Genomic DNA, 13,753 nt, shown 5'->3' with positions numbered 1-13,753 from the left:
TTGTATGTTAAAATCATCTGTTTCATCTGATTTTTGGTATACTAATTACTATTACAATAGTTACAATGTTATACGCGAAACATCTTAATAATCAAGTCATAAAAATGTAAGTATGTCCTTAAACAGTATCATGTATTTAAGCAGTTTTACAACAAATTTACTCCCGATATATTTAGACTAATGCATCAACATTATTTTTATTCAGTTATGAAACTCTACAATGTTAATGTTCGTTTGTCATTCCATTTCAGAGCTTAATCATATGGATGTTGTCATCCTCGTTAAAATCTACTTTGTTTAATGCTAATCCCCTTATTAGAGTGCAGGTAAGCACCGGAAAAATCTTCCAATTAAAGAAGAGAAAATCCGCAATTAAGGGATAGTGAAATCCTTATTTAAAAGTAACAGGATGTCTATCTGTCTTTTTGTACGACCTAAGGATCTCGCTAACCACTGCACCGTTAACGTTCTCCTCTACAGTGTAGCTTCTCATGGGCAAGTTTTTAACTATTTGGGTGGAGGGCTCCCCAACCCTCCAAGAAAAAATAACCTCCAATAAATTTTGTTTCACCTAAACCATGAAAATAATAGTTGATAAATGATGGGTCAACTCCCTTTTAGAAATAAGAAGAAGATTAATTTATCATTCATTTTCTTTCCCTGTATCCCTTGAAAAATAGTTTAATTTTATCTGTCTACGTGACCAATTCTTAATAGTAAACAGTCCTATTAGGGTTTGGTATTATAGGTTACAAATTTATCAGGTTTAATGCCATTAAATTAAGGAAATATTTTTAGATGGTTTCGAGCTTAAACAGGCGCAAGTCATTATCAGGCACAAATAGGACTTTAAGACAGAGGTCGTGCGATCAAAGGATTGGTTGAGTTAGAGTATTGTATCCCAAAACAAGCGAATAATGTTCTTTTTTCTTTTTTAGATGAACACTGAAAATAAAAGGAGAATCGCGCTACGACGAGGTTATTTTGTGTAGGAATAAATGTTTAACCTTATATAAGAACTCTTTGCACATATCCAAGAAGTTTTCTAATGACCGGCTTAGAACTCATCACATTATGCGCAGCTACTTCATTACTAATCAAAACAGGGGTCTTAAGAGATAAGAAAATAAACGCTGAATTATGTGAAACAAAATAACCCATTTATAGATACAGTTTATTGGTTAAAAAGATTAGAAACTTGTAGTTTTTGCAAACTAATTGTTATTTAATAAAAGTTTTAGCCAACAAATGATAGAATAAGAACTACTAAAAACTTTGTTATTAGATATAATCAAATAGGGGCGGATAGGGTGTCCCAATGTATATCTGTTTGATTGAGTCATTTGAGCTAGTTAACACAATTTGGCCATAAAAGCCTGTGCTTACTAAGTACATCTCTCTACGCAATCTCAACCATTGATGTTACGCTTTTTTAGCTGCTTTTTTTCATTCTTTTTTGCCATTAATTTTTTGTGCTACAGAATATCCTTACGTCCATTTTAAACATACTGATTTTTTTTACTTTTTTACCAAAAAATTTTTATGAGATCAAATTATCCGATTGATTTGATTTTTGGTATTTTGATTCCTGGGACAACAAAGTATAATGTTATAGGTGAAGCATCCATATAATCAAGTCCTTGAAATGTAAGTATATCCATAAACATTATCTTCTATCATGCAGTTTTTCAACAAACAAGTGTTAATGTCCGTTTGTCCTACTGTTTCAGTGATTTGCTTTTATGGATGTTGTCATCCTTGTTTTAACAACAAATTTGTAGGTATGTGATAAAATTATCCGATTGGTCTTATTTTTGGAATACTGATTCATAGGACAACAAAGTATAATGTTATAAGTGAAGCATCTCTATAATCAAGTCTTAAAAACATAAGCATGTCCTTAAAACTCATCCTGTATTTAAGCATTTTTAAAAACAAATTTACTTACAATTTTGATTCGACATGTATACAATTGTGTTCTGATTTTTCAGTTTTGACACTCTACAAGTATTAATGTTCGTTTGTCCTACTATTTTAGAGCTTCGCTATTATGGATGTTGTCATCCTTGTTATACATTATAATTATTCGATTAATCTGATTTTTGAAATACTGATTCCTAGAACAAAAATTTACAACATTATAAGCGAATCCTCTCTATAATCAAGTCTTAAAAATATAAGTATGTCCTCAAACATTATCCTGCAAGTAAGCAGTTTTCCAACAATTTTACTAACAATTGTTTAGACTTATATATTCTGCTTATTCAGTTATGACATTATACAATTGTTAATATTCGTTTCTCTATCGTTTCAGAGCTTCACTTTTATGGATGTTGTCAAACTTGTTTGAAATAAACTTTCAAAAATGTTTGATTATAAGACTTTATTTCATATAAACTGGAAGGTAAAAATACAAAATAATACATTATTAATGATTATGAAATATGTATAGTACATAAAACAAATATTTACATACAAACAATTTGTATTTTTTATAATTTACAGTAAAAATATTTTTATTTATCACAGATTAACCAAGTTTTTTTACGTATATTCATTTGATAAAAAATGAATTAAATTTAGTTTTTTAATAAAATTACATTATTTCTTTTGTGTTGTACATTAATGTGCTGTTTCTTTTTTACATATTTCTTCTTTATTTTTATGTCTAAAAATAAAGAGAATTATTTAAGTTTTATAAACAAACAGTGCATTTAAAAATTTAGTTAACTTTTTGCATTAATTTTAAAGATTCTAAAACATTCACAAATTTTTTGTTGAAATTTTATTTTTACATATTTTTAAATAAAGCTCTAAGTGCGAGGTTCAAGGCTTTATTTCGCCTTTTAAACTGTTCTTTTTAGGTATTTTTAACTACCTTTTTAGTAGCAAAGCTACTTTATAACAAGTTAGAGCTTTAAAGGGCTCCTATTAACTTTGTATTTTTTGTGTTTTTATTCTTCTTCAACCCAGAGAACAATTTTTCCAGAGTTTCCAGGTAGAACTCGGTCATCCTCGGAGATCTGAAATAAAATAAAAGTTAATTGATACATTTTTTTATTTATTAGTATATAGTATATTAGTTTTATATAATATTAATAATATAGAAAACGATATACAATCACTTGGATGTTGCCCCAAATTTGTATGTACTCCAATAAAGTGATTAAGTTTCCAGCGTGCTAAAATTAACGATATTGCAATTCGATGTCAAAATAATTTATATTCGACAAAAACAAATTTATGAATTTTTGTTGTCTAAAATACTATAAAGGTTAATTTTTATATTATTCAAGATAAAATAAATAAATAAACTATAAATTTGGTATAAATGTTTAGCAAACTATAACTGTAGCATTCAATTTTCAGGATAAGGAAAGGTGTTCCAAAAATAATATTTTAATACATTTTTAGAACTAATATTAATGTAAAAGAATATAGGGGGCTAATAGTTCATGAGAAAAAAAACAGCCAAGTTCCTGCGAAAAAACCTGACCGCAATATGCTAGCAGACGAAAAAGAGTCTCCACCACTTGGGTCACGTAGTTGTCCTGTATTATACATCCATACTTTATACATTGAACTAATATGCCCGATATCTACGTTTTTTGATTTAGAAAGGGATGTGGAATAAGTGATAAATCATTATTGATACATTATTTGTCGGTAATTTACGTTGCTAATATGGACCTCATTTATTAGCAAGTTTTTTCAGTAGGAGGGGAGGGGTTGGTGAAAAGGTGGGTTGATGCTTGGTATCGTTATTCTAGCTAGCTGTGAGTGTTACTTTATTAGAATACATGGAAATCTGATGCAACATCCAAGTAATAATATCTATAATACAAAGTAGTACGATGTCTGTCCGTCTGTCTGTCCGTTTGTCCGTCCCTTAAGATCTCGGTAACCACTGAACCGATCGGATTCTACTCTTCAGGGAATATACCTACTGGTCCTGTGGTGGTTTTAGGCTATTTTCTTGGGGGGTGGGACACCCCCAATCCCCAAAAAACAAAAAATCCCCCCACATTTTTTTTGTAGAAGATTTCCTTTGTCCTTTTACGTATTTCGCCAAAAAAAAATGTATCATCTCTTGGAGCAAAGCCCTTAGAGGCTAGGGGCGAAGCCGCTAGTATCGAATAAATTAGAACTGTTATCCCTATTCGGTGTGTAAGTAAATATCCCCAATTCATGACCGATAATTTTTTATGGTTTTTAAAGGTTATGTTTGGTGCGCAACCCTTACCATAAAGTTCCAGGGATTTAAAGGGATAAGACAGTGGCCGATAAATTGTTGTATATTCCCAATGGTTACACACAAAATTACTCCTTCTGTAGATTGAAACGTTTGAACACTCAGCTTAGTGTACCAACCAATCAAAATTTAGTTCCAAAAGTTGTTAAGCCTACAATTAATAAAACGTCATTATAAAACTTTGGGGACTAGTGTAAGAAATAGCCCATTGCCCCTTTCTTCTCTGATAAGGTTCCCTAAAACCAACAAAAAAATATTTGTAATAAAAGTGGCGCAGCTTCCTTATAACAAAAATCTATCCGTAAAACCGTCATAATGGGTATTGATATACGGCTTAGGGTTAAATGTGCAGGATAAAGGAGACAATTGGCTGTACAATACACTAGTCCCCAAAGTTTTATAATAACGTTTTCTAATTCATTGGCTTAACAACTTTGGGGATTTTTGATTGGTTGGTTTATTAAGTTGAGTGTTCAAATCTTTCGCCCACTAATAATACGTTACAAAGGGGGTAATTTTGTGTATCATCATTGGGGTATTTTTTTAATTTATCAGCCATTATCTAATCCCTTTAGATCCCTGTTAAAAAATGTCTTGGTGTACTTTACTAAGCAGACTTTTGCTAAATTGAATTAAGTTGAAAAATAATTTTAAGGTTCACGATTACAAACACTTTACTATTTGCCAAAACATGCTGAATTATGCCAAAAATTTATTAAGAATGGAACACGTGTACTGATGTGTGTCTGTGTGTTCATTAAGATCTTAAAACTGCTAGACTGGTAGATTTACAGTATCACAAGTATTCAATAGATAAAAAAATTAAAAATGGTAAATATGTTAAAAGTACACCAATAAAATTATTTTGCATCATAGCTTTATAAATTACTAGCGGCTACGCCCCCTAGAAGCCTCTAGGGGCACTTAAGGTAGGAGGGGGAAAAGTCGACCTCATCCGATTTCAAATTTGTGTTCAAAAGAGTAAAAAGATATTAATTTTTTTTTTGGGGGGGGGGAGGGTGAACATACTCTCCCCAAAAATATTTTAAAACCTTCCCAGGACCTATAAGAAGCTTCACTGTAAAGGAGAACAATATCGGTTCAGCGGTACGCGAGATCCTTCGGGACAGACAAAAACCACTTACTACTTTATAAAATAGGATAGGATGAAGAAAAATAAACTTAGACAATGATTTAAGCAAAAAAATAAGGCTTAATATAAAATGAAAAAAAAACAAGAAACATATCTACAAACTTTTTAAAATCCATGAATATTTTTTAACATATTGCAAAAAGATGATATTTAACAATATTTAATATCCAAAACTGCTGTATAATGGTTAAAACTACAATTTTATTTGACTTTATAAGGTCAATATAACTCTACTCTATGCTTCATTGAATTTAATAAACTTGTCCACCGTTTTAGATTAGATATTCACTTGCTGATCAAAATTTATTGTTTATGTAATAGCCCCAAAAAATTAGTGGGGCTTCTCTTTAAGAGAAGTATATCCGTAACAAAAAATGTAATTTGCTTTGTAAGTCATTAGCTAGAAAGGACATATATCTTAATTTTTTTGGGTAGATTCTCAATATATAGCATGTATCAAAGCATAAAAAAAATATTTAGCAGTCAGACTGCTGTTCAGCTGATTTAATCATATTTTATTAAGGGTTTGGATATTTAAATAAAATAAGTAAGTTTAAGTCTATCCTTATAACTCTTTTTTTTAAACATAAACCCTGGAATTGAAATATATGACTTTGTTTTGTAAAATGTTTAGCTGATCTTTAGTTTATTTTCGTTTTATCTATAAAAAAAATATATTAGGTTTACCAAATGTTTTAAAACCACATTTAAGATATTTTTTAGCTAGATGATTTGACATTTGGTACATTTTTGTGTTTTTGTTTTGAAGATTTTAAAAAATCAAATCAAATAATCTTTTTTGTTATTTCAAATATATACCGGAAAAGGAGTGTCAAATAAAGTCATTTCAAATCATGTTTCTTGTTTATCTATCACATTAGCTATCTATCTAGCTATCTAGCTAACAAAAGACATCAAAAAACAAAACAGTAAAATAATTTGTAATGGTATAAATCTATTTCTAATGATAACACGGATACATGACTTTTTAAAATCGTATTAGTCTTTGTGTTAAAGTAATGGATATAGGATATACGTGGATAGTATGATATGGGAAAAATTGTCTCAATTTAGGCATCAATTATTGGTCAGTTTGTTCATACAATAGGAAGAGAGAGTATAGGATAAAGGAGTGGATGGGATTGGAGGTGTTATTGATATTTTAGCCAGCTGCGAGTATCCCTTTATAGTACTTGAAAATCAAGCGCAACATCCAAATAATTATATATCGATTTTCTTATGGACTCTTCTGGAAAAAAATATGAAGATATCATACGGACAAAATAGGAAGGCTACTCTATAATGAATATAAAACTTACCTCTTCTTTAACCATGCCATACTCTGTATCCGTATTCTTGATGTGGTACCGGTAAAACCCAGGCCGGTCAAACACCGCCTTGAAATCCCGCAGGGTCACCTGCCCAACCGGCTTGCCAACACTGGTCATGAACGGGGTGGCTGACCGTGGCATGAAGTAGATAATTTTGGTTGTCGGCGGTTGTTTTTCCGTCTCATCCGCCGATGGTTTCCCGCTGTCGGCCGCTAAAGAAACGGCGGTGTTTTTCGTTGAGGATTCGTTGGTGTTTGAAGTTACAGAGGGTGTTGAGTTGGAGGCCTTCTCTACAATAATGTTAATACACTGGTCCAGGGTGTCGAGGATGTGGTGTCCAGGATCAGATTCCCTGCAATAGAGAAATACTTAGTAACTTTATGTATTCATTTCTATATCTATCTATCTTTCTTTTTATTTCAGTATATATTTTATTTAAATACACTTCTATTCAAATATTTATCAATCTAGCCAATTATTTAAAGTAGTACGGTATTTTGTCTGTAGCTAAAGATCTTACTAACCACTGAATTGATTTGGTTGGAACATATATGTTTCAATTTAATTGAACCCACTATCTATACCCAAGGACATTGCCCTGTAGGACGCCTTGAATTCCGGTAGTTAACCAAAACTAAACCTGTAAAAACTAACTTGACCTAACAATGAATCTATTTCTATCTAATTTCTTCAAGTATGGCTTCGAAATAGTTAAAGATTAATAACCGCTGGATTAGAACCGGTTCTCGGCCATACTAAAAAAAACATGTATAGCATCATATTACAGACAATTTTCCACGAATATCAAAATAAAAATCATTAAATTATCATTAACATAACCGTTTTTAATAATATACCTTTTCATTTTTAGAAAACAGTAAAAGTGTCGGACTATGACGTCAGAAAAAATTAACAATTAACCAATGAGAAGCCAGTATTCACAATGGTAAAATATATAGCGGCCTCTCATTGGTTAATTGTTAATTTGTTCATAGTCAGACACTTTTACTGTTTTCCATTTTTATATCAACGGAAAGCTGTCTATAATACGATGCCATTTATCTATCTATACCTGAACATGGTTCTGAGACTAGCAATGGCCTCCCTGGCTACTTGAAGCTCCTCGTTAAAATCTCCGCTGATCAGACGTCTCTCTGACTCGCTCTTGGTCTCTGTCTTGGCCTTCAACAGGCTTTTCAAACGAGAAACAGAATCTGAATCCGTTGGGATACCCTAAATGAATTTAAAAGTTATGAACAAAAATATGATTTTAAATTAAAATAACAAAGAAAGTATTTTAGGTTTTAAGTTCATGCCAATTGTAAGTTTATGATTATTAGTTTATTTTTATTATTTTTGTAGTTTTGGGAAATAGAAATATGTTAATGGAGATTAATTAAGTTTTGTCCTTAAAACTGCTTAATTATTCATATGCCATTGCCCTTTAGTCCCCACTGTACCCTACATTTTATAATAGTGTATTTTTAAAAACTTTTTTAGGTTAAAAAGTATGGGTAGTTTAGGTATAATTCAAGTACCATAAAGAAGTTTTTAAAAGAAAGCTATTTATGTATTAACAATATAAAAAGATTTTATATTTTTTTATTCATCCTTTTTTGTGTTTTGTTTAATTATAAATTATGAATACGGATGTTCATACTTAATTTCATGCATGGTGGAATATTTATGTTAACATGCTGATTATAGTGCAAAAAACTTATAATTAATATGTCATCAAATTGTTTTTAAAATAAAAAAAATCGAATACAGTTTTAAGCAACTAGCAGAAAATATTATGTTGTACTTTTGTCTATACTTTTAATGATAAAACAACCATTATAGCAACCACCTAAAAGCCATCTGTTGCCCTTATGCCTATTAGTGAAGATCCATACTTTATAGTGCAGTGATTAAAAATAATAATATATATTGCTCAGGCAAGTGGTCAGTCACCAAAAATCCAAACACTGCCATGTTTTTGATAACTAATAAGTTGAAAGTGCTGTAAAATATTTCCAATTATTTCAAGCGCAGGCAAAAAAACAAATTGTCTGAAGCACATTTAACTGTTTTTATGATAATGCAAATATGCAGATGCTTTTTTTTCTGGTGCAGACAATCAAACAATTATCAATTGTGCACCATTGCATTTTTGTCTATCTGTGCTAGGTTGCATATTTGTCAGTGCAATGGGGTGTGTGACCAACCTGGGCGGAGTGGCCGTGGGTGCCGGCGGGAATATATATACTATTCTCAATATCCAAGGGATGGAGCAACTAAAAATTTGTTCTCTTTTTAAATTTGATAATAGATTGTTTTAATTAAAGGGATAAGACAATGGGCGATAAATTGATGTACATCCCCAATAATGCTGCACAACATTACCTCTTAAGTAGATTAAAATTAATGGTTAAAACGTTTGAACACTTAAATTATTGAGTCAACCAATTAAAAGTCCCCAAAGTTCTTAAGCCTACGAATAAGAAAACGTTATTACAAAACTTTGGTTATTAGTGAAATTAACAGCCAATTGTCTCCTTTCTTTTTGATATTAATGGAAACTAATAAAAATGTCCCTTAAGTTAATGGGTTAGTAAAAAGGATGCCAAAGCCAAATTTTATAATGAAATAAGTTAAAAAGCCTAAAATAAAAATTATTCATGCCAAAAGTGGTAAAAAATCAAAATGCTCATTTGTGCTTGCATTGTGAAAATATGAAAAAAAAATTCTTTGAAAAATTGCAAATAAAATGTCCAACACCATGTCACAAGTGACTTACCAAATTATAAAGCTCTTCAAGTTGTTTCTTTGCATGGTTTAATTCTTGGAGTAGGACGGAGTAAGGTACGGGGCGCTCACAGTTCTTCTCCGACTCGTACTGGCCCCACTTCCCTGTGTCATACCCACGGCTCTCCCACTCATACGATTTGTCCTGAAAATATAAATATCTTATAGATTTTGAATTTGCTGGTTTTTAAACCTTCAACGTCAAAGTTTTGAGATTTTTGTTTGATCATTTGTCCACTTTTCTCGTCTGTCAATCGATATATTATTACTTGGATGTTGCATCAGATTTTCATGTACTCTAATAAAGTAATACTCACAGCAGGCTAAAATAACCTTAACCCCTACCCTCCTACTGGATGGACCTACTTACCCATGAAAAAGGTTCACATTAACAACTCTAGATATACTACAAATTTTCCCATCTCATTATATCCACGTATTCTATATACATTACCTCGCCACTAATTTTTATTTTTGTTTACAATTTATTACCTGTAAATTTGTATCTGCCTGTCCCAGCAGGACCACACTTGTGGGGGGAGAATTCTTGTCCGAGGATCCCTCCCCCTCTCTCCTCTGTTCCATATCAGAGCCACTGTTCTCACTCTGGAGACTAGCTCCGTCTGGCGGGATCTTCTTGTGCAGCCCTCTAAATATACAACTATTGATTAGTAAAAGAGTGGGGGAATTTTTGTTTTGTACAATTTAAACTGCATTTTAAAATGTAAGTTTGTTTTGGATGCAGCTTTTAATGCTTAATAAAATTGACATCAGATGCCAGTATACATTTATATTGACCAATGGCAAAATGCATACTGGCCTATCATTGGTCATTTGTATTGTATGGCGTCATTTTTTATTAGGCACTAAGATGCTTCTTATTTGGAAAAATAAAAATAATAACCTTGTATTTTTAACATGAAATTTAAAGTTTTTTTGTCGTGATTTAGTTGAAGATGCTATGTGAAATCTATTAAAATGTCCTTCATTTTTGGTTTAAACAAGAACAAAAATATGCATAATTTTTCTATGTTAGAAAAAAAGTACAAATTGACTTTAACTGTCACTTTTGAAACAAGTCTATTGTAAAAATTTAGAAATGGACAAAAGCATGTTTATTCTAATAACTTAAATTTTTGTATTTAATGTTCAAGCCTAACATCAACAACAAAAAATAGCAAAACATTTACGATTGACCAGAATGTTTTTTTTTCATTTTCAAAATTTGAATAGTTATACATCGCATTATTATTGAGGCAAACAACATTGGTTTTAATCTTTAAATTATTCATTTTAATATCCGCGGAAGGATGTATATAATACGATATTATACATGAATTTTCAGTATGGATGACAACCGGTTGTAAACCAGCGGATATTAATCAGTTTGAAAGCCATATATCAAATAAACTTATTATTGATATCCTTAAAATAGAGTAACAGGACAAGTGTTTGTCTGTCTGTCTGTTTGTTTGTAACGACGGATCTCCCAAACCGCTGAACCTATCAGGTTCTCCTTAACAGGGTAGCTTCTCATAGGTCCCGGAAAGGTTTTTAACTATTTTGGGGGAGGGTACCACCACCCTTCTAAGAGAAATCATAAATACTCAAAAAAAATTACTTTTCTCGATTTTACAAAGAGGCCTTTTTTTGGCATAACCGCTAGTTTCAAAGTAATTTAAAACTGGTAAACTTTTCAAATTATTTATATTGAAGAAACATCTTATTTGCCGCATATTTGAATGAAACTGTTTTGTAAAATTTGGGTACTCAATCATAGTTGTATGGTGACACATTTGGCCCCAACAGAATATACATTCACATGGTTAGGTATTCTTAGGATAAAAGGAGAATCTGATCGATTCTTTGATACAAAATAAGGCAGCTTTCCGCGGATATTAAAATGAAAAAAGATTTAAAACAATTTTGGTAGCCCCGAGAGACCGAAGGCCCTGCGAATAAAACTAATTATAATTTGATTATTTTCACATATTATTCATAGAAAATTGTCTATAATACGATGCTATACATGATTTTTCGGTATGGCTGATAACCGGTTCTAAACTAAAGGATATAAATCGATTTTGAAGCCAAACTGGAAAACATCTTCCTGTCCCTAGAAATTAATCTATACATAATATCTGGCACCAGTCTTATAAAGACACTGTAAAAATGCCATCTTTAGGGTTTAATTGAATTGTTTCTTATAATTTGTTCATTTTGAGTATCAAGATCCCAAAAACTTTTTTTATTCCATCAAGTTATAAGTTAACTCTTTTAAGCCAATTTGAAGCAAGTTTTACGTTGATAACTATATAAAAATAAGAGCAAGTCCAATTTTGCCCATATGTAGTGCAGCAATATCAACCGAATTTACTTGTAAATGTTTAGTTTAAACGGAAGCAGCTTATACAATGACCAATGATAGGCCAGGATACATTTTACCGTTGGTTAATTACAATGTATACTGGCCTTTCATTGGTTTTGTATGACGTTATATTTTATAGGCACTATAAGCTGCTTCGTTTAAACGACAACTTTTATGATGAATAAAGTTTAAGTTTGCGTGAGTGGCAGTATCGTACGGACGGACGTACAGCCAGGCTCTAATTCTAAAGTAGCTGCGCTATTAAAAAAATGTATGTGGTAATATTGCAACCAGGGGAAGGGTGGATAAACTTGACAAAAATTTTGTAACTCTGGTTTTTACAGGACAGAGATAAATATTCCAATGAAAATTTATTAGATAAGATTATAATTCTTATATAAAAGTAACAGGGTGCCTTCTTTTCTATGTGTCTGTCTGTACCATAGGAACTCACTAACCACTAAACCGATATGGTTCTGCTTTAAAGTGTAGCGTCTCACAGGTTTAAAGATTTAAAACTATTTTAAGGGTGGTTTACACCACCCTCCCAGGAGAAATATTCTCTAGAAAAAAAACTCGCTACCAAATTTTTTAAAAGATAATTTTATATTCAAAGGGATAATGATATTAACTTTGTTCAATTAAGTTAAATATTTGTTTTCAGAATAACTTTCTCTATTCCTTGGTTTTTCAAACATACCACACGTGCTAATATAGATATATACCTAGGGGGCAAATCTCACTAGGGGCGTCCAAAAATAAAGCAATACTCGGTTAGGGGTGTTCACTATGTAACACCCGCTAAGCAGGGGTGTTCAAAATCATCCTTTTTTTGCTCCATCTGTTAAAATATGCACTGCGGGGGTTTGGGGTTCTATTTATGGTTTTGTACTGATTAATTATCTAACTTTATTATTGTTGATTTCTTTACAATAACTCTTGTTAAAATGAAATAGATATTTTTCTAACAATGGATATAAGATAAAGGTGGATATATTGGCAGGGGAAATTTGTCATTAAATGCCAAAATAAATACAGGGATGGAAAAAAGTGAATAATAATTCCCCATCCCCACTCTCAAATTCAAAAGATAAGAATTCAAAAAATTAACATATACTACAATTTGTAAGATTAATATTTTATGTTCTGATTACCACAAAACAAAGCAAAATGTTCAGAACTCAAAATCATTTAAATTTTGGGAGTAAGATATTTTTCGAACTGATAAACTATGACAACTATGTATCTATCTATCTCTTTAGTTATTTAAAATAACTTTTAAATATAATTTTTAATGTCTTTTGCAAAAACAAGTTTTACTATAAAGAAATATAAATGTATCTGAGTTAGTTTTAACATAAAATTATGTAACAACAAATTCCCTCCTACTTAATCTTAGATAAATGTCTTTTTCAGTGCCGAAAGTAATAAAATATTGAACAGAATAGACTGCATTTAAAATGAGTTTTAAAATTTTTGCAACGTAAAAGAAATGTACTATGCATAAAATTCATTAGGATCAATGGTTTCTAGCTCTTTAGTTTGTTTTAAAAACCTAAAAGAATAGTTATTTCTCGCATCGTATCATAAACGGCTTTCCGCGGATATAGAATGTACAATTATATGATTAAAACCTGTTTTTAGCCCCTAGGTGCCGTAGGCACGGGCTAAAAAAACTGGTTGTAATCTTATGATTGTACATTTTTATATTCGTAGAAAGCTGGATATAATACGATGCTAGACATAGTTTTTTCGTATGAATGAGAACCGGTTCCTATCCACCGGATTCGAATGAATACGAGGAAATCCATTTATTTAAATTGTACTCTAAGTACTAGTAAAAACTAAATGAGACTTTTTTT

General features: G+C 31.2%; 1 protein-coding gene across 2 annotated transcripts in view; it reads right to left on the bottom strand.

Annotated features, from left to right (window-relative positions):
- Window positions 1-2,368: 2,368 nt before the first annotated feature.
- Window positions 2,369-13,753, bottom strand: part of LOC145328062 (dixin-like) — a 62,469-nt gene continuing 51,084 nt past the window's right edge. The window contains exons 13-18 of one of the 2 annotated variants that reach the window (XM_080171615.1): window positions 10,016-10,172; window positions 9,516-9,668; window positions 8,944-9,012; window positions 7,809-7,969; window positions 6,725-7,088; window positions 2,369-3,023 (exon numbers count right to left, since the gene is read on the bottom strand). In XM_080171615.1, coding sequence (XP_080027741.1) covers window positions 2,955-3,023; window positions 6,725-7,088; window positions 7,809-7,969; window positions 8,944-9,012; window positions 9,516-9,668; window positions 10,016-10,172 — 973 coding nt within the window. In that variant the 3' untranslated portion in view covers window positions 2,369-2,954. The remainder of the gene's footprint in view (window positions 3,024-6,724; window positions 7,089-7,808; window positions 7,970-8,943; window positions 9,013-9,515; window positions 9,669-10,015; window positions 10,173-13,753) is intronic. The other variant, XM_080171616.1, reaches the window with a different exon arrangement.

The sequence above is a fragment of the Acartia tonsa genome, chromosome 9 (genome assembly GCF_053477335.1).
Source record: "Acartia tonsa isolate MP-2025a chromosome 9, ASM5347733v1, whole genome shotgun sequence".
Taxonomy (NCBI): domain Eukaryota; kingdom Metazoa; phylum Arthropoda; class Copepoda; order Calanoida; family Acartiidae; genus Acartia; species Acartia tonsa.
Note: the sequence above shows the minus strand (reverse complement) of the source record. Positions and strands in the feature narration are given on the sequence as shown.